The sequence below is a fragment of the Desmodus rotundus genome, chromosome 8, assembly GCF_022682495.2.
Source record: "Desmodus rotundus isolate HL8 chromosome 8, HLdesRot8A.1, whole genome shotgun sequence".
Lineage (NCBI taxonomy): Eukaryota > Metazoa > Chordata > Mammalia > Chiroptera > Phyllostomidae > Desmodus > Desmodus rotundus.
Window position 1 is genome coordinate 124,533,281 of NC_071394.1, and position 20,727 is coordinate 124,554,007.

General features: G+C 50.4%; 2 protein-coding genes across 3 annotated transcripts in view; both read left to right on the forward strand.

Annotated features, from left to right (window-relative positions):
* Positions 1-12,208, forward strand: part of XYLB (xylulokinase) — a 38,047-nt gene extending 25,839 nt beyond the window's left edge. For both annotated transcript variants that reach the window (XM_053930210.2, XM_053930211.2), the window contains exons 16-19: positions 2,980-3,038; positions 4,422-4,509; positions 6,997-7,091; positions 11,243-12,208. In XM_053930210.2, the coding sequence (XP_053786185.1) occupies positions 2,980-3,038; positions 4,422-4,509; positions 6,997-7,091; positions 11,243-11,320 (320 nt within the window). In that variant the 3' untranslated portion in view covers positions 11,321-12,208. The remainder of the gene's footprint in view (positions 1-2,979; positions 3,039-4,421; positions 4,510-6,996; positions 7,092-11,242) is intronic.
* A 7,146-nt stretch (positions 12,209-19,354) lies between these two features.
* The window catches only part of ACVR2B (activin A receptor type 2B), a 28,475-nt gene continuing 27,102 nt past the window's right edge, over positions 19,355-20,727 (forward strand). Inside the window, exon 1 of the mRNA XM_053930392.2 lies at positions 19,355-19,818. Within this exon, the coding sequence (XP_053786367.1) occupies positions 19,767-19,818 (52 nt within the window). The 5' untranslated portion in view covers positions 19,355-19,766. The remainder of the gene's footprint in view (positions 19,819-20,727) is intronic.

Sequence of the window (20,727 nt, forward strand, 5' to 3'; positions counted from 1 at the left end):
TTTACCCTTGTGAAGCCCCGCGTGCTTGTAAATAAATGAGCATTTATAAACGCACTCATTCCTCTCCGCCTTTCCACTCAGACTGTTAAAAGAAATTCCCCAAATCTCTCCAAGACCTCAAAGTTCCCTGAGAAATGCGATCGGGTGAGCAGGGCAGGGATGGTGCTGAGGTTGGCAGCGACTGCCTGGCAGGAAGGGTTCCCTGGCTGTCAGGAGGGGGCAGTATGGGGGTGGCAGCTGCCCCCACAGCTCAGTGTGCAGGGAGTGGCATCGAGGACAGAGAGGCCCTCCTGGGCTCCGGAGGGGTAGTGTGGTCATGTTGTCACTCCCAGCCTCCGGCTCGGTTCCTGTGCAACACAGCATAAAGTTCCTACCCTCTTAGCAAGCTTAACCAAACCCAGCTTGCCAGCTCTGCTGGGTTCCACTCAAACCAGATCACGTCACGTGCCGGGAACCACAGGGGGCCGCACTCAGAAGAGGCACTGTTTTCCCAGCTGCTGTGTGGATTGACCTGCGTGGGGTTTGTTCGGATCGGTCACAGTCTTGTTATAATAGTGTTTAAGGAGAAAAAAGATGCACTTCAGGTAGGAGTGATGCTCATGATAACAATAGCTGCCAACATGTATTAAGTACCTGCTGTGTGCCTGGCCGGGATCTAAGCACAGCAGTGTTCTGAGGTAGGTGCTGGTATTACTCTCGCTTCCCAAAGTAGGACACTGAGTGTTAAGTCACTTGCTTGAAGCTGAACCAAGCTTCTGGCTCTGGACCCTGGGTTCTCAACAACTAGGCTGCATTTGCTTTTTTCAAAGAACAATCGCTCTGTTGATGTTTAGACACCATCAGACATACAGCCGTCCATGCTGGGCTATATGGTCCATGGTCCATGCTGGGACCATGCCGTGGTCCCTTTGCAGCTTATGTTTCCATGTATAGTTCATTTTGTTTAGGTAGCTTTGTAAAAGCATTACAACCTTATCTTAGCTAGCATGGAAAATAAAGGAAACTACTTAGAATTCCATCCCCTCTTCCAACCACTTGCACCATCTGGAAGTTCTTCCAGTCTTCTCTAGGAGCTTATTTTTATATAGCTATTGTCCTATTCCCTTTGTGCATACAAACCCTAGAATTTGTGAAAAGCCTGCTTCCCAGTGCTTTACCTCACTCCCAGTCGACCCTCCCCGCAGTCAGGCATGGAGGCTGTTTCTGATTTTCCAACATGGAATCACGCTGGAACATCTTCCTAGTCCTAGGTTGTTTCTTTAAGGGACTGTCCTCCCTTCCCCTGTCCCAGCCCAGATACTTTCTTCACGGCTGAGAGTGGAGATGAGGCAGGCTGAGCGGGGCAGCAGGGGCTTAAAACATTTGTTTTTAAATAGGCCTGTAAGAAACGAATGCCCTTCCATTGTGAAGGCGTCATGCGGTGCAGAAGCACACAGCTCTAAGCACTGTGAGAACACAGAGCTCCCTGGGTTCCTGCCCTGCCCCCACTTCCCAGCACCCCACCCAGCAGCAGTTCCTGGGGGAGTCCATGTGAGGACCAGCTCTGCCTTTGGGGCTCCGCTGGGCTCCAGTCTGCCACGCCTGCCCAAGTGCAGTGGCTAGATGTTGGGCAGGTCTCTCTCTGTCCTGGCAAAGCTTGTCTGCCCCTGGAGACTTCTTATTCTGCTACTCTCTACTACTTGGATGGGCCAGCACTTAAGGGCTTGTCTCATCCCGGAATTTAATTTACTTAGACTCTTTGCATTTACAGCGATTTGATAGCTTTAAAGAAAAATGTGGTTTTGTTTATATTTTCAGAGTTCTCTGATTGTTACACGGTATAAGTAATGTTCTTTCTTGCCTATCTCCCTTTTAACTGGAAGTGGAACTTGACCTTCAATTTGCAGGCTGGCATTCAATCCACTGAGCCACACCAGTCAGGGCAGTTTGCCTATTTTTAATTTTTCTAGATGGCTTATTGTCCATAGCTAATGGTAGTTTCATCCTTCTTTCAATCCTTCCCTACTCTATTTGTTTTTCTTATCTTACAGCATTGCTTGGAATAGCTAGTACTATGTAATAGTGTATTGGATGGTATGAATCTCTGTTTTCTTCTCCTATTAGTTCTCTGTTGCTGTATAACAAATTATCCCAAAACTTAGCAGCTTAAAACAAAATGAACACTTACTACCTTACACGGTTTCTGTCGGTCGAGAATTCAGGGTCAGCGTAGCTCGGTGGGTCTGACTGAGGTCTCCCCCGGGGCTGAGCTCAGCGTGCTGTCTGGGGCTGGAGTCGTCTAACCGCTTGACTAACGAGGCTGCAGGATCTACTTCCGAGGCGGCTGCTGGCAGGAGGCCTCAGATCCTCGCCGTGCAGACCTCCTTACAACTTGCGTGTCTCCAAGACATGGCCGTTTGCGGCCCTCAGAATGAGCGATCCAAGAGAGGGTGGTCTGCAGCAGGGCAGGAAGGAAGCCTCAGTGTCCTTCATGACCCAGCCTTGGCATCCACGCTCCAGCATTTACACGGCATCTCCCGGTCACACGAGTCAGCCCCATTCATTGTAAGAGGGAACTGCGTGAAGGTGTGAACATCAGGGGCCGGTCGGGGACAGTTTTTGGATCTGACAGGCACACCGGTCTTAAAGGGAATGCTTCTAAATAATTCTGTGAAGAATGATGTGTGTTATAAATTTTGGATATACACTGTCATCAATTTAAGTAAGGTCCCTTCTACCCCTGTTTCACTGACTTTGTTTTTTAATAATTAGAAAAGAAATGAAGGCACTAAGAAGTGGGCGGGACAGCAGCCTCACCAGCAAATTACATGTGACAAGCCTGCAGGGACAGAACTGGCTTTGGGTCTCTGCACCCCTGTCCTTTGAGAGCAGCAAGAAGCCCTGGGCCCACACAAACCCTTTGCAGCCAAGGGACTGGAGAACAGCCTTTTCTGCCTTGGAAATTGTCACAGCCGTTCCTCTTTTCCTTTTTCCTCACAGTGCCCAGGACAAAGATTCTGGCCACGGGAGGGGCGTCTCACAACAGAGACATACTACAAGTAAGTGCTGGCAGGCCCTCTTCCGGGTCTGCCACCTCCGAGAGCCAGACACTCAGCAGCAGGACTGCCTGCCTGTGCTCCCACTGCTCCTCCCAGGAAGCCAGTTCCGTGGCCTGACCGCTCACACTGTGAGCAGGTCGCCTTACGCTCTGGTGGCATCCACTGCCCATAGAACTCCACTCTCTGGTACCAACCCTGGCCTCTGTCGGCACACGGAAAGTGCCCGTCCCGCACGTCACACCTGACATCGTGTGCCAGTGTTCTTGCCTTCCTAAAAGTTTCTCCCTTCCAATTTAAAGAGCTCTGATTTCCCCAGCCATGCCTCTTATCGAACGGTTGCCAGACTGTGTCATTGTCTTCCTGGCCCTCCATTATGCTAGAAATACGTGACCAAAATTGGAATCAACCTGCAGATGTCTGGCAATTGGGCTGTTACATCTTGGGCCTCTCGGGGTCGTGTTGGGACACTGAGTGTTTCTTGGATGTAGCCTGAGGCTGCCTTAGCTGTTTGAATAACTTCATCAGCTCTTGACTTGTAATACTCCTGTCTTAGCTAAGGTTCTCTGGAAGCAGAGTCTGAAGTGGATAGTCTCTGTGAGTGGTGTATTGAGAGAGTTCTCCAGGGAGAAAGGGAGTGAGGGGTGCTGGCGAGCAGGGGAAGAGGGGCAAGCGAGGGTGTGGTTTTGGCTGGAGTCGACCTCAGCTCTGTCCTGCGGGGAGATCTGGGACATGAACTCTACCACAGACTTGCTTTCACCTTGGGGTGAAGGGGCCAGCTGGCCACCCTGGGGAGAGGTGAAAATAACCTCCTGTGAGAGGCAGCCTCTGTTCGGATGAGAGTTCTTTTAAGGAGGGGCATCTGTGAGCCCTAAGCGTCCAATACTCATAGCATGTGGGGAGGGGGACACCCTGGTCCAGTCACGGGATCCAGAGGGGGCGTCAGCACCTCTTAGTACATGTCCTCCATCCTAAATGTATGCAATTTATTTTGGGGGGCCTAAATAGAATGCTTTATCTTTATCCCTGTAAAACACGCCCTCGTTAGTTGGGTTTGCGCTTGTTAATATTAGTCTGCTACCCAGCTGTCTCCACCTTGACCGTTGCTAAGCCTATTTCCTAAATCTTCCTCCTTGTCACTGATAAGATGCTTAAGCTGTGTGGGGACAACCTGGAGAGCTGGGCCTCCACTAGAGACTTCCCACCGGTCATCCTGACCCCTCTGTCACCAGGGTGCATGACCACGTATTCTCCTTAAGGCAGTAGAGGTGGCATGGGAGGCACCAGAAGGTGGCTGAGGAAAGAGGGCCAGGATGACGTGTGCCAGAGTGCCCGTGTTCCCTCTGAGGAACGACTCGCCACAGTCAGGACCTCTGTCCTTTCCAGGTGCTCGCGGATGTGTTTGACGCCCCGGTATATGTCACAGACACCGCCAACTCGGCCTGCGTGGGCTCTGCTTACCGGGCTTTCCATGGTAGGTCGATGGGTGGGGGAAGATGCCTCTAGAAGAGGCTGGGGCACTGGCCAGGCTGAGGAGGGCGGAAAGGGGAGATTGGAAGATACCCAGTCTTTAGGGACATTGGAGTCTTGTGGGCTGCAGCTTCCTTTTTCTCCCTCCCAGCAGGCAAGAACCAACCTCAATTTTCTGTTCCTTTATTCTCTATGTAACCTGGGGAAAGAGAGGCAGGGCCCTAACTGGGTGAGGCCCGGTCAGAGTCAGGCTCAGCACAGGGACATTGGGAAAGACACAGGGCATGCTGAGGGCACTTGGGCTTGGGTGTGGACAGCGGTGGGCAGGAGACGTGGGTGAAGTCCAGAGCCATCTTGTCAGCAAGAACAGGAAGTCGAGATGAGGATGAAGGCTTCAGAGCCCAGCACTTCAGGACCCTGGACAGCGGCCCAGGCCCCTTGGCTCCCCTGGCTGCCTCCCTCCCGGGATCTCTCCACCTAGGGAAGTTCTGGTGGTGGCAGCCATGTGCCTGTGGGGGGTTCTCACTTCCATTTGGCCAATTTCCTCCGCCCTCTGCCTGTTTGGGGGTGCTGCTCAGGTTGCCCATGTACCAGAGGGGCTTTGTCTTTTCCCTCTGGAGGTTCTGTTCTTCACACATTTGCTCTACTTTTTGACTTGCCTTTTAATGCTTATATTTTCTACCAGCATTGAGAACTAATTCGGGCCCATATCCTTCCCTTAATTACCTGTGTTTTATTGCCCTCCGTCCACACCCTGCCCACCTCATACCACGTCCTGTCACTTCCTGTATCATGTCATTGGGCAATTTGTGTCCAGGTTGTCATGCTTCTAGTTAAAATTACATCATGTTGGCTTTTATTTGCATTTACCTATGAGTTTCTCTTTTCTTTTTTTAACTCACTGAAACGTTTCTTCTCTCTCCTTTGTGTCTATGCTAGTTTTCTTGCAATCTACAACCTAAACACATTTTTTAAGAGGGCATTCAGTAGGCGATCATTTTCTGAGGCTTCACATGTCCAGCAAGGGCTTTCTTTGCTTTGTCCTTCCAAAGAATGTGACCTTGACTGGGCAGAGGATTGTAAGTTCGAAATACTTTCCTTCGGAACTGTGAAAACACCAACTCTTCCAGCCCCCAGTGTTGCCCATGCGAAGCCAAAGCAGGAGAAGAGCCCCTCCGTAGGGAAGGGATCCACTGTCAAAGTGCGTCATGTTTCTTTCTCATTTTTCCTTTTCTGTGCCTAGCTACTTGTCAAAGGTTACCTGAGGTGCTGCCCTCCTCTGCCCCCCAAAACCAAAGCCTGAGCTAAGTCCTAGCACACCGAGGCGTCTCAGCCACTTTGTTTAGAGACCTGCTCTCCCCAGCCGGGCCCAGAGGTGAATTTCACATGCAGCCCATCTGTGCCTGAGTGAAGAGGGAACCAGGCCTTTTGATTGGTGTCACTGCTGGCCACCCCACCACTCATCCCATTCACAGATCCACACAGCTCCCAGCTGGGATGCTCCAGCTCTCTGATAAAAAACTGGGCCTTCCCCTGGCTGGTGTGGCTCAGTGGGTTGGGCATCATCCTGCAGACCAAAGGGTCACTGGTTCGATTCCCAGTCAGGGCACATGCCTGGGTTGTGGGCCGGGTCCCCGGTGGGGGGCGCGTGGGAGGCAGCCGATTGATGTTTCTCGCACACATTCATATTCCTCTCCCTCTCTTTCTCCCTCCCTTCCCATCTCTCTGAACATAAATAAATAAAATCTTAAAAAACAAAACAAAACAGAACTAGGCCTCACCTCTTCCATGGGCATTCCTTCGCTCCTGGTGATGTGTTTTCCTGTCAGTCCGATGCTACTCCTTAATTGCCTAGAAATTCTTCACTATTTCTTGCCCACCTATGGTAACCTTCCCTTTTTTCCAGCCTCACTACTCGTTTGGTTGGTGAGTATTTATTGAGTGCTTCCTGTATGCAGGGAGTGTGTGAAGTACCAGGGTCTAGTGGAGACCCAGTTCCTGGCTTCACCAAGCCAGACAGGGACCTTCAACATGCCTGTGGCCAGAAACTGTGAGGGGCGCTCTGAGGGAAGTGGAAGGTGTAGGGAATGATGGGGGAGGCGAAGGGAGAGGCGAGGAATGGGAGGGAGGAGAGGCCGAGGCTTTGCTCTTCTGTTAGACGCCAGGGCTCGGCCCCCCCACCCCCCCCCAGTGCTGTGACTGGTGCTATCAGTGAGCAAGACAAACCAGGCCCTGCTGAAGAAGCCTGCACTTGAAATTTTTCTTTTTTTCCTCTTTTTTTAAATGGTTTTATGGAGGCATGATTATATGACATCAGAATCACCCAATTTTAAGCGTACAGTTCAGTGATTTTTAGTGAATGTACTGAGTGGTGCGACCATCACCATAATCCAGTTTTAGAACATTTTATCACCCCAGAGATAAAATGCTATTTCCGGTTAATGTCCTTATTTGCAATATACACTGATGTGAAATGAGCTTTCCCTTCTAGGCCTTGCAGCTGGGACAGATGTGCCCTTTTCTGAGGTTGTGAAGTTGGCTCCAAGCCCCAGATTAGCTGCTATCCCACGCCCAGGAGCTTCTCAGGTGAGAGACCATCAGAATTTGCTAATTGCATTTGCACTGTGAAAACCAGCTGGGTTCCTTTTTCCCAGGAGGTAAGTTTCTTTTTCACCCGCATCAAAGTTGATGTGCTCCATGAAAGAGAAATCCTATTTTTTTTTTATTTGTCAAGAAACCAGAGCAAAAGAAGCCAGGATGGCAGCTGAGATTCACAGATACTGCTGCTCTAGCAGCCCCAGGGGTCAGATAAGTCGCTGGGCACGTCTTCATTGCTCCATTTGCCCCAGGGCAGGCCCGCCCACCTCACCAGTTCCAGAAGCCGCTGAAAGACTGTCACTTAAGCACAAGGCATGCTGGGTTTCTAGCACTCAGATCTGAAGTCTGAATCTAAGACAGCTGTGTAGTCCCTCAGGGCAGGAAATCCCTGGGGGGCAGCCCCACTGTTGTAGATCTGGTTCCCCAGAAAGCAGACTCTGAGGTGTTGATTACGCAGGCAGGAGGTTTATGGGGGCGTGCTCTTGGGATCTAGGCTATGGACTGGGCGGAGGGAGGAGGTGAGCTGCACAGCAGTCTCTGTGAAGCCCTCAGCCATCCCCACAGGGACTTCAGAAGCTGGCATGGCCCGCTAGAGTTTTACCCAGCTGGGGTGCAGGGCCAGGCCTTCATACCCCGTGTCAGTCAGTCAGTGCGTGCAGGCTGCAGGCCACCCCAGGATGGGGCAAGGCAGCTCTCTAGAGCGGAAACTAGCCCCAAAGGGGGCTGTTGACTGAGGACTGGGACAGGAAGTTCTCCATTCCTGAAGGGCAGTCTGGGTGGTGTGCACAGTGTCCACCGCAGCCCTGTTCTGTTTGCAGAAGGTATTTGCAGCCCAGGAGCTGGGGCTGCACAGACAGCGGGCCTTACCCTTCACGGTGGTGTAGCAGGCCGCCTGAGCCTCATGCTCGTCCCAGTTGTCCTTGGCCCCGAAATGCCCTGAGGTGATGTGGAGTGGGCCCAGGTAGCTACTGTGCACATACTATGTCTGTGTTACAATGGAGGGACCCCGAGCTCAGAAACCCCCAACTTTATAAAGGAGCAGCAAGCAAAGCTGCCCAACCTTGGTCCCCAAAGGAGACACTATCTTCATTATCCCGGTCAGCAAAAAAAAAAAAAAAAAAAAAGTTCCTTCTGCCCCCAGAGGGCGACACTACAAACATCCTTGAAAAGATGCTGGGAAACAAAAGCTGTCACCAGACACACAGAAACACCACAGAAAGTCGTTCCCAGCATATCTCGGAAGCAAAAGCTCATGCTTTCCTGGCGACAGGGAAACCCACGCACATAGGTGCCCCCAGGTGTTGTTACTTGCTGTTGTGTGCCCTTACGTTTAAGACCCAGCACAATGCAGTAGAAAGAGCCTACCTTGAAATAAAGGGCCTTTGGGTTCTGTACTGGTTCTGCCTCTCCCTCACCACCTGGCCTTCACCTGACCTTGAGCTGCACTTCTCATCCCTCTGTGTCTTCATCTGTGAATTGGGGACAGTATCTCTCCTGGCCATGTTTAACCTGCCAGTTGTGAGACTCAAAGAGCATCCTTGACTATAGTAGCTTTGTTATATAACAGGAGGTCTGAAGGTCATTGCCAGTGTTGGTTCAGTGGTTCAACAGTGTCAGGGCTCCGGGTCACGCTCCCTGAAGTTCTCCAGATCAGCAATGGACAGTGGGAACCTCCTCAGAGCCACATGGGTCATTTCAAATTTTCCAGTACTCTCATTTTGTTAAAAAAGTAAAAAAGAAATAAATGAATACTTTTTGTACTATTTTGTTTAATCCAGTATATCTGAAACATTGTCCTTTCAACATGTCATCATTAAGAAAAAGTGCTAATGTGATATCTTCCTTCCTTTTTGTCTGGAGCTTTTGAAATCTGGTGTGTACCCAGAACACAGTCACATTGCAAGTGCTCAGAGGCACCTGTGGCTGTGGCTACCGTATTGGGTCCCGCAGCCCTAGGCGGGTTTCAGATGGTCGCAGGGCGCCTGCAGCCGCTGCAGACATCATGTCCCCCCACAACCACATTCATTGGGCAGAGAGTCTCTCCCCACACGCTTATTAAAACATACTGGTCTGTTCCCCTCAATTCCCCCAACAGACTGCCGCTGGGACATACAGTCAGCCTCGGTTGTAAGAAAGGCTGGAGCAGGGTCTGGCTCTTTCATCCTGTCTAGGAGGAGGCCAGCAAGGAAGAGCGTGGTTGGGGAGGCAAGCGGCTGCACCTGCTTCCTTACAGGCAGCAAATCCTCAGGGTGTGCACCGCCACTCTCCCTGGCTTGCCCGTGGCCAGTCACTAATAGCTGGCGTAACTCCTTACGACGAAACCCAAGGATAACCTCAGAATCCTCAACACCAGGTTGCAAGCAGGGACAAGTCTATGATTGTTGGTGTAAGTGACCTATTTGAGAACTGGATTGTAAATTCCTGGAGAGCAGGGTGACATCCTGTTTCCTCTCTGTGGCACTTCCAGCAGTGCTGAGCTCAAGTGGAAATTCGGAACAGCACCAGTGTCTTTTCTCTGGGCTCAGCCGAATGTCACAGTTTCTTCCTTGGAGAGGAAATCAAGGCCTCCTCACTGTCTCCACGTTCACAGACAGAGCTGTTCTAGCTGCTCCAAGAGTAGGTCCTTATTGCATAATCAGTTACTGAAGTACTTGACTTTGGACTTAATTAAGCCATATCAAGAAGGAGTGGGATTGGCGTGAGCTAGTGGTGTTTGTGAGTCCCGAGGAAATCCGGGGCCTTTGGTCTTAAGTGTTGCTTGTCTCTAGGACAACATGTGCTCACCTAAAGTGCCCCAACATTTCTCAGGCAAGGCTTTTAGAGCCACAGGGAAAAAAAAGAGCTTTAAAAAAAAAAATGAATGAAGGGTAAGAATGTGGGGTTGCATTTCCTTGTGGTCCCTTTTCCCTTGTTGATTTTTTGATGTGAGCTTATTAGACAGCACACTCTCTGTATAACTTTGTAGCCCACTTTAAAACTTCCACATGACCCCATAAGTATCCACAGTCTGAAAACTGCACACACATCGTTTTTAATGACCGCGTAACATCCTCTCTGGCTAAGGAACCATACTTACCTTGAGCATTTTCTGGGCCTTAGAGAGAAGTTGCTTCTAATTTTTCAATTATTATAATCCAGTGAAAGTGGGTAAAGGATTAACAAAACCTTTTCCTATTCTGTTAATTTTGTGGCTGTGTTTCCTTTGGGACTTAATGAAATGGAATGTCAATAGTGTTACTAGGCAACACTGCTTATGTAAAAAGGACCTTTGATTGGGAAACTGTGTGTGGTCTGGCGTGGGGAAAGCATTCATACCTGTTGGGAAGTCATCCTCAGGGCTTCCCCAAGTGCAGTGGCTTCTCCCAGGCATGTCTCTTGCCCAGGGAGTTAGGAGAGATACCCCTGTGGGACAGGAGGCTTCAGAGCCAGGGTGGTTCTTGCCCCCGCTCAGTGTGGATTTCATCTCCTAACCTGGGGGGGCAAGGAAGGGAGAAGGCAGGGAGGCAAAGAGACCCCTTTCTGGACACCTGTGGTAACTGCTCTGTGGCCCACTCTGGGGCCTCCCACTGAAGAGGAGCACCTGCAGCCACCCTGCCAACAGGTAGGTATCTCTAGTGTACCCTCTTGAGGCCCATGGTAGTCTTATGAGTCTGAATGTTTTGTGGTGCCTAAGAAGACCTTTGGTGGGCCTGGCACCCTACATTTAGGGTTATTTCCTTAGGAGAGCTTTGCAGAAGTAGAATGACTAGGTCAAAGGCTATGGGCACTTTGAAGCTCCTTAATACAGGTGTAAGGTCAAGTTGATTCTCAAAGTAGTTGCACCAGCAACTTCCACCAGTTGTGCAATAAGACGGCCTTGTCCACGTCTCTTCACCAGACTTGTTTTTTTTAATTTGATAGAATTGATAACAAAAATTGGCTTCTTGTCATAATTTGCATTTTTAAAAAAATATGAAACTATAGGTTTGAGAAGTAATAGCATTTCCTGTTTTTCTGAGTTGACACTTGCTTTCTATTGCCCAGCAAAAAAAAATTTAGTTGCGAGTAAAAGGGGTGAAAAGATTTTAAACTGCAAGTTGCAGAGGGGTGGAAGCAGCACCGCCCCTCCCTGTGCTAAACTGCCCTTTCTGCCCATGCAGGTCTATGCTGCCCTCCTCCCAAGGTATGCCCAGCTCGAGCAGAGAATCCTGTCCCAGTCCCGGGGGCTTCTGGACTGAGTTCTGCAGGCCCAGGAGGCCCACTGACCCTGCCTGCCCAGACTTGCTGACCCCACGTGGAGATGTGACCCTGGACAGTGGGGTCCTCTGCCCTGTTCTGGGAATCTGCCACCTGACTCCCAGGGCCTCCAGCCTGTCCCGAACCCCCTGGAAGCCTGCCTTAGCACATCTTCCTGAGCATAAATGGGCTGCTTGTGGCCTTGTTCTCGGGACAGGGTAACATCTCTTCTCCTGTCTTTATTTCAGGAGGCAGGGTTACACTGATCCTGGGATATCACCAATAAAAATTGTGCCTTTTTCCTTTTCAAGGGAGAAGGGAAGCTAATGCAGGAACCTGAATCAATAGAATAAGGGAGACAAAGCCGTCCCACATACTCTGACCCCAGCCCACCTGCTCCTCCAGTCCTGACTCTCTGGCCACTCTCCGCCAGACTCTTAACTCACAGCCACCCCACCCCCACCCCCCGGCCCCTGTCCATCCTCTCCCCTAACCCTGACCCTCCCTGCTGCTGCCTCCCTCCTCATTTCACCTGTTTGAGGTGATGCCCAGTTCTCTGACCTGTCTTCCCCATGCTCAGCCCTCCCTTATGCTCTTATTCTTCTTTCAGCATCTGTTCCTTCTCCCTCCTTGATCTCTCCTTCCTCCCCTGTCCACCTGGTGTGACGCACCACCTCCTGCCCCAAACACCTGAGGGGCCTGGTGATTGTGCTTCAGCTCTGCCCACAGGCTGCCCGACTCCCAGGCACAGCAGAACACTCGGAGGCCCAAGCAGCACAGTTTATTCTCTTCCCCTCCCCAAACTCCACCTCCACCTCCACCCCCATCCCCACACCCCCTTGCAATTCTCTTGCTGGAAAAAAAAAAAAAAACAATTTCCCAACTCTGGATTTTGTTGATTCCATCCCTGCAGTGTCATTACCATGTCCTCTATCGTTTGCATTTCCTGTGAATTTGTGGTTGGATCTAATACAGGGTTTCCCAGCCTCAGCGCTATGGACATTTGGGGCTGGATGATTCTTTGTTGTGGGGGCTGCCCCGCCCACCGTAGGATGTTTAGCAGTACCACTGGCCTCTACCCACTAGATGCCATTGTCACCCCTCCCAAAGTCGTGACAATCAAGAATGTCTCCAGGCATGGCCAGATACCCCCTGGTGGGGGTGGGGGAGCAACGTTGCCCCTGGTTGATACTCACTAACCTGGAGGCTCCATCAGATGCGTGTGTGATTATTTTCTTTCTTATGTAAGATGACTTCATAGATGGCGTTGTATTCTTCCATCAGGAGGCACAGTGTGTCTGGATTTCTCTCCTTTCTATGTTTATGCCTAGCTCCATGCATTCACTAGGGAGACAGTTTTGTTATCCCTTTTCATTTATTAGCTGGGATTCTTCTCTATATCAGACATCCCCGATCCAGTTACCCAGTGGTGTTGTTTGCACAGGAGAGGCAGAATAGATTGATTCTTTCCTCCACCAGTTTTCCAAATAATTAGTTGGTTCCCAAGCATCCTCTAACAGCAAGTAGGTTTTTATTTTTAGTATCAGTATGATACTTCTTTTCCATAGCCATTCTCTCCAACTTTTCTCCTGCTCTCCTAATCTCTCACTCATTCTTTCTTCACAGAATTATTGCCGGGCCCCAGATCTCTGTTCTCATCCACATTTCCCTCCCATTCTTTCCTGTCTTATCGGGTGATTTTATCTATTCTCAGGCTTCATCTATTCAATACTTGTATACCAGGTAATACCAAGATCTCTGTTTCCAGCCAGCTCTCTCCTTGGAGTCTTCCAGCATTCTCTTCAGACTCCACCAATCTTCCCTTCCTCTTCCCCAAACCTCCGTCTGCAGAGTTCTTGTTTCAGTGAATTGGCAATACACCAACCAACCATTCATTCAGGAACCCAAACCTAAAACTCAGATATCCTCCCTCTTTCCAGAAATAGCTGGTCACCAAGTTATGTTGGTCATTCCTTTGGTATCCCTTTGGTACGTCCTAAAGCAGTTCCTTGCCCTCCATTCTTCCTGTTTACTTTACGCTCCTTTATTTCTTTTGCTCAGATTATTGCAAAAGCCTCCACAGAAAGTCCTCTCTGACCTGCCTCCTGCAAAATTCTCTAGATTTATCTCCTTCCACAGGCCTAAGTTGGGACTTCAGTTAAACCACACTGCTCGTGGTCTCACCCAGAGTGGGAAATACTGCAGACAGGTCTGAGACACTGGCTGGGGCACAGTCAGAAGGGAGGGGTTGAGAAAATGGATGGGACCAGAGGCATCAGTTCTAGGAGAGAGGAAGTCATCTTGAAATAGAGTGGTATCCTTGCAGGCTTGGTGGGTGATGGGAAAAAAAGGAAGCAAGAAGGTGAAGATGGAATTTTATGTTATCAACCAACAGAGCTCTTTTGGACCAAGAGGTAGAAAGCCACTCTTCAGTCCCCGTTTTACCTCTGCCCCTATAGAATTGCCTGTTGGTGTAAGTATGTAAACAGAAAAAGGAACTCACCATCTGTCTAAACACAGGAAGAAAACAGAATTTTAAGTTTTCAAGCTGATGAAATACGCCACAGTAAAAAGGAACAAAGACAGTAAGTAAACAGAAACAACCCTCGAACATGAATTTTAAAATAAAGTTTCAAACACAATCGTGAGTGTGAAAAACTACCACAGATCGGGAATTCAAAAGCTCAAAAGGAAACTTAAAAGCAGCGGGCATATGGGAAAAGAGAACTGATCAAACTTGGGAGAGACGGAACAAAAAGGTATAGTCATCATAGTTTTGAAGCCTGAATTACGACACAATTTGAGTGAAAATACTGAATAACCACAAGTACAGTAAAGCATATAGAGAAAAGGAATGAAAAACAAAAACCTCAGCAAAAATAATATAAAGGATGAGCTTAAAAAGCCCAGAAAAAAAATGATAGATAAAAAGGCAGGCACAGAAAGACTAACAGGTAAAATTGGAATCCTGAAGCCAAAAGATAAGACAGTGGGATAGAGTTAATATTTAAAACTGGATCCCAAGACAAATTTCTGAACACAAAAGAAGACCTGAATCTGTGTCTTAAAAGGGCCTAACTTGTTACTTGGAAAATTGTCCCAGAATGACCAACTAAGGAATATCCTAGCCAGCTGTGAAGGCGAGGGGGTGGGGGGAACTCCAGGCCGAGAGACCTAGTCTTCTACAAGGAAAGGTCGGGTTGGTGCCCGCCTTCCCACAGAGCAACTTGCAGTGGAGTGGTATTTTCAAGAAACTCAAAGAAAAAAATGTGAGTAGGTGTTTAGTACCCATCTAAGCTGTCCGAGTATCAAGAATATATATTTTTAACGTTTTAATTGTTCAAGAGCTCAGGAAAGAACCCCTTAGGATTCCACTAAAAGACAAGATGCATCCAAGTAGGCAGTGATTGGCTGGAGGAACTGAAGCAAAGGGACTGGTAGAGAGCGTTGAATGTCTTTAATTTCGGATCTAAGGCCACAGTGAAAGTGGGAATGAGGGTGGAAGAGTGATATCAAACGGTATGTGCTTTGACGAGGTAGAAGTAAGACAACTAAATAAATGAAAAAGAAGGGAGAGAAGGAGACACAGTACAAAGCCTGCAAAGGCAATATGTGTGAGTCAATATTTAAAGTGGACAGACCAAATAGTTGAGGCTTTAATAAGGAAAAAGGGAGAAAAAAGCATTATATGAAGGTAGTAGGACAGTATGGAAGTAATCACTAGAGTAAAAATAAAAGTCTCCCTTATTGGCCAAACAAACAATAAGGAAGGCATTAGATCATGTGGTGGAAAACATGTACTAAACATGCACCATACGTACAGCAGACAACAAGGACAAGCGTGTATGAGTCGAATCAGTAAGTGGAAGGGCTCAAAAAAAAAATTGGGATTGGCTCACACACCAATATCTTATTGTCTATTATTTGCAAGAGACACACCTAAGACAAGTGACCCAAAAAGGCAACAATGTACCAGGCAAACACAAATTATAAAAAGCAAAGATTACAACAATACCAATGTCTGACAAGGTAGAATTCAGGGGAAAAAATTAGACACGACAAAGGACATTATAATGTGGTTTTTTTTTAAGTTTTTAAAAATGATTTTAGAGGGGAAGGGAGGGAGAAAGAGAGGAGGAGGAACATCAGTCAGTTGCCTCTCATACGCCCTCAGTTGGGGATCTGGACTGCAACCCAGGCACATGCCCTGACTGGGAGTCAAACCGGTGACCTCTTTGCGGGAGGATGCCCAGTCCACACTGGTGAGAGCGACATTATAATGTTAAAGCCACAATATACAATGAAGATGTACCACTTCATGAATGTTACAGCCTCAACCATTTGGTTTGTCAAACAACCCCTATCCAGTGATACTGTTTGCACAGGAGAGGCACATAAATATGGTTTCTTCTTTAATTCTATAGTTGTAGGACTTCCATTCAGCTCGGTTTCTGATGGTTTTGAATGATAGTGGTTCTCTATAGTGTAGCTGTAATTTTGATGTGATTGAGGAGGTGAGCCATGTTTACCTATGCCGCCATCTTGGCTGGAAGCTCTGGATTATTTTTAGGAAGCAAATATAACATTGATCTCTGTGCCAAGTTGCACAATGCCCAATTCTCCACTTACCTCTATATCCACGTATTTTGCCATGGAATTTTGTTGTGCCTTCCCCTCTCTGACTTGACCCCGCTCTATGAGTTTGGCCAATGGGATTTTTACAAATATGATATAAGCTGGGCTTTGAAAAGCCCTTTTGCACTTGGGAGTGCTCTCACTTTGCTCTCTGCCTTTTTCATGAAAATATTGTGCCTAAGTTAGCCTGACCAAATCTATCCTGGATCAACCATAGGGTGACTGGCCGCCCCAGACAACATGTGAGTGAGTCCAGAGGTGACCAGAAGAACTGCCCAGCCAAGCCCAGTCTAAATCACCAGCCTACGAGGCCTTGGCTGGGTAGCTAAGTTGGTTAGAGCATCGTCCCAGTACAGTCCCTGGTTGGGGCACATAAAGAATCAACCAATGAATGCATAGTGAAGTGGAACAACAAACCAATGTTTCTCTTTGTCTCTCTCTCTCTCTAAAAATCAACCAATAAAAAAATAAATCAGCCTACATACAGATTCATGAGCTAAATAAATATCATTTTAAAACATGGAGATTTAAGTGATTTTATTACACAGCAGTTGGTAACCGAGATAGAAATTGTTGCCAAAGCCAACCCCACCCCCTAATATAACATTGAAACTAGGCTGTGGGTGCAGACAAGAAAATTGGTGAGAAAATCATTATAGGTGGCTGAAAAATGGAAGGAAACTGAGTACCTGTGGTAAGTTGGAAAACAGAAAGTATGCCTACTGAACATCTACCTGGGCTCGAGGAAAGAAATTTCCAGGCAGAATGTTGAAAATGTCAGCTGATTATGACTCCAAAAAGAACTAGCCAGATTTCAAGTAGAATTTAGAGGGACTATAAAGATGTTAGGGTGAAAAAAAATAGCTCATCTTCATCCCTTTAAGCCAATAAAAGATGATCAAATATAAGATATGACTGTAAAAATCAAAGCCCGAAAGATATTTTGCTAAGATCCTCTGAAAGAATCAAGGTTCTAAATGGAACCTTTCCAGCTGGTTAAAACAACTTTCAAGAGTCATAAATTCTTTTTTCCCCACCCCATCCTTTTATACCTAAAGTGTCAGGGATTAGGGCGAGAGGGAGAGGGGGAGAGAGAGCGCGAGCGCGAGAGAGCGACCTCAAAAATAATTGTGGTGCATAAACTGAGTTCAAATCAGACAAAATCCACAGAAGATTTTGGGGAGCTATACTAATGAAAGTGACCTCAATATATAAACAGGGGCTAAATGTAAAAAGACTCTGGGCCCCCAACTCTCTACGGGCAGGAAGCAGGCTGAGGATGTTGCGCAAAAGGCCTGGTTTCCAGGGATCTCTTTAGCCGCGGTCAAGGAGGGCAGCGCAAGGTGAAAGACGTAGTCTGTGAAACCAGGAGCGTGGAGCACAGCGGACTGGCGTGCCGCTCGGTACGTGGCAGACGACCTCGAGTACGGCCTGCGACGGTCCCTGCCTCCTGTTTATTACATCCTTGTGTAATTCCCTCTGGAGTGGGAGCAGTCCCTGGAACTTGCTTGTAATAAATAGAATATAGCAAAAGGGATGGTACATCACCTCTTTAACTATATTGCATAAGATCATAACTTCCATCCTCCAAGCAGACACGATTATTCCAGCAGTGGCAGTGGCGATTGCTGGGGCTCTAAGGAAGAAACAACTTTAATGTGCCTGAGGACAGAAAGCAGCTCAGTGTGCTCTGGTTTAGCGGTCCCCAACTTTTTTTGGCACTAGGGACGGGTTTCGTGGGAGATGGAGGTGGGTGGAGGAGACAGGAGGCGGAGCTCAGGTAGGATTCGCTCGCTTGTCAAGGTACGTGGATGGAGGGGGCGGGACGACAGGAGGAGGAGGTCCAGCGAGCTTCGCTCCTACCTGGGTTCCTAACAGGTTAGGGGCGGGGCCGGGGGTGAGGGCGAGGGTTGGGGACCTCTGTTCTGGCTGATAATAGTGAGATGGGAGAGGAAAAGGGCTGATTCTATAGAGCTTCGTTAGCTATCATAACAGGAAGGAATTTAAATAAGGAGTAATGTGATACGAGTTACATTTTAAAAGACTGATTGATTTTAGAGAGAGGAAGGGAGAGAGGGAGGAAGAGGAACATCAATATGCCCGTCCCTCTTATTGATGCACTCATTGGTTGACTCTCGTCTGTGCTGGGACCCGGGATCCAACCGGCAACCTTGGCGTATTGGGTAGATGCTCTAACCAAGTGAGCTACAGGTCCAGGACCTCCATGGTGGACTTTTCCATAACACTTTGTTTGAATAAGGTTTCAGCTGTGTAAAACATGCAAAGCACCGAAGGAGTCTAACCTGTTCACTTTCTGTATAAGGAAATCGAGGATCAGAGAAGCGAGATGACTCCGACCTCCAGGCACCGCCTTCCTCCTGGCTGTTCTTGTCCTGCTCCTGCCCTAACAAAGGCTGTGACAAGTCAGGAGGAGGGAGGGCACTTTCTGCACCCAAGGATCCTGCACCCTTTCCCTGAGCTGTGACGGGCTTTCCCTCTTTAGCTGGGAGCCACATCATGACCCTTCCAAGCTCTGGTTGTGTGAGACGGAGGGTGGAATCTGAGATAGAATACAACCGTCCCCAAGAAGGAACTTGGGGAAGGTGAAGAGGGCCAAGGAAGGCCCGTTTGGGAGACAAGATATTTAACTGCGGGCAGTGGGGGCAATTGAGAACAGTTTCAATAGTGCGGAAAGAAGCGCGGGGGTGGGGTGTGAGTGCCGAGGACCATTTGCAGTTAAGGGTGGGAAGCAAGTTGCAAAGGCTCTTTTCCCTCTGCTTCTGCGCGTCTGCTCTGCGGGGCGAGGCTCCACGCCTCCCCTCACGTGCAAGAATCCAACTTCAGGATCCCCAGCTGTGCCTTCGTGTGTGTCGGGGCAGAGGCTAGGCATGTAGACATGGGGGTCCACTTGTCATTTTAGAGAAGACAGCCTTTTTCTGCCTGTGCGCACGACTCTCCTGTGGTTCATTGGATCCTCACTTCACAGAGAGGTAACCGAGGCCAGTGGGGTAGTCAGGCTAGAGTTCGGGAGCTGTCCATCCACTCAAGGGTAGCTGAGCAGCATGCCTGCGGGAGTGTGGGCTCCAGGGCTCGGAGCAAGAATTCCGAGTTTGGTGGTCACGGGGCCCAGGGGTTCCGGGCGAAGTGGTCCAGAGCCCAACTTGGTCACCTCTGTAAGCGAGCTGTGCTTCGCGCTCGTCGTCTGGAGGTTTCTCGCTTTCTCAGCGAGCGCGCAGGCTGGAGGCGGGGCCTCCTTGTTGTTGTTTCTCCCGGGCCCCGCCCCTAAGGGGGGCGCGGACCACGCGGCCGGAGGGCCCGCCTCCCCTCCCCCTCCCCGGCCCGCTCGCCGCCTCTTTGTATCCAACATCCGGGTTTCCCCGCTGGCTCGTCTCCGCGGCCGTGGCTCAGGAGCCATTTTGGACTCGGTTCAGCTCCCCTCCCCCCACCCCTCCCCCGTTCATGGCCCCTCCGGACTCGGCCCCTGCGCCCGGGGCCCGGGCCCAGCCTCGCCGCGCGATGCCTGAGTCGGGCGCACCCTGGCCCGCGCCCCGCCGCCGCCCCCCGGCCCCCGCGTCGCCCCGGAGCCCGGGCCGCAGCCCGTGCCGCGCGCAGCGGCCCTGAGCCCGGCCCCGCCACCCGGCCCTTGGAGCCCGCACGCTGCCCGGGGACGAAGGCGCAGGAAGCGCGCGGGAAACGAGACCAAGGGAACGAGCGGGAAGGAGTGCGCGGCCGCTGCCGGGCCCTGCGCGCTCAGGGAGCGCCGCGCGGCCCTGCCCGCAGGCTCCGGGTGTCCGCGGGGCGGCGCCGCGGAACATGACGGCGCCCTGGGCGGCCCTCGCCCTCCTCTGGGGATCGCTCTGCGCGGGTAAGGACGGGGCGCGGCGTGGGGGGTGCGGGGAGGGCGCGCGGGACCGACCTCGGGCTGCGCGCGGTGTTTACCAACAAAGGGCGGGCCCGCGGCCTCCTTGCCGCGCCACCTGCACCCAACTCGCACCTCCCGGGGCGGGGAGTGGGGGCGCGCCCGACGTCCCGTTAGCTGATCTTAGGGGGATGATGCCTGTGTGGTGGTCTGCGGGGCTCCGGGTAACGGAGGCGACCTCTCGATGAGGGCCGGGACCCGGAGTCCCTGGGTTGGGGGTCGGGTTACGCGGGCGCGGGGAACCCAGGGAAAGTGAGAGGAAAACCAGGGCGTGGGGAGGGTGGCCACGCGGGGCGGGCAGACATAATCCGGGGTGGCAGGATTGTAGGTGCAGTAGCGGTTGTGGGAAGGGCTACTCGACTCTCAGAGCCACTAGGTGTAGCAGAGTGGGTTGCTTTTTTCAGATCGTAGTTCTCTGCACCCCATCCCGCGAGTCAGTGTTGTGTTCCGCGCAAGGCGGGCCGGTGGCACCCGCTCCTACCTTCACCCGCTTTCCCTACCGTGGGCCCCACGGCGCGAGATGCAGCCACCCGCGGGACCACTTTGTTTTGGCGCCTGGGAGGGCAGGTGGGACGCGAAGGAAAACCAACAGGTCCCTCTTCCTTCTGGACTCCAGGAAGCACGTGGCGGGGGTAGATGACCCGCGGGGCTAGCGTTTGGCTCGCGCGCATGTGGCTGAGAGTGTGCGGGTGTATTTATGCGGAGTTCTACGGGGGAGGCGCTTTTCCCCCTAAAACCGGATAACCGATTTCACTCTCTCAGCGTTGCTGGGGTTCGCCCAAATTGGGTGTGCACGCTGGGACCGGCTCGGCACTCTGGTTGGCTCTGTGTAGCTCTGGGAAGCGTGAGGGGTCG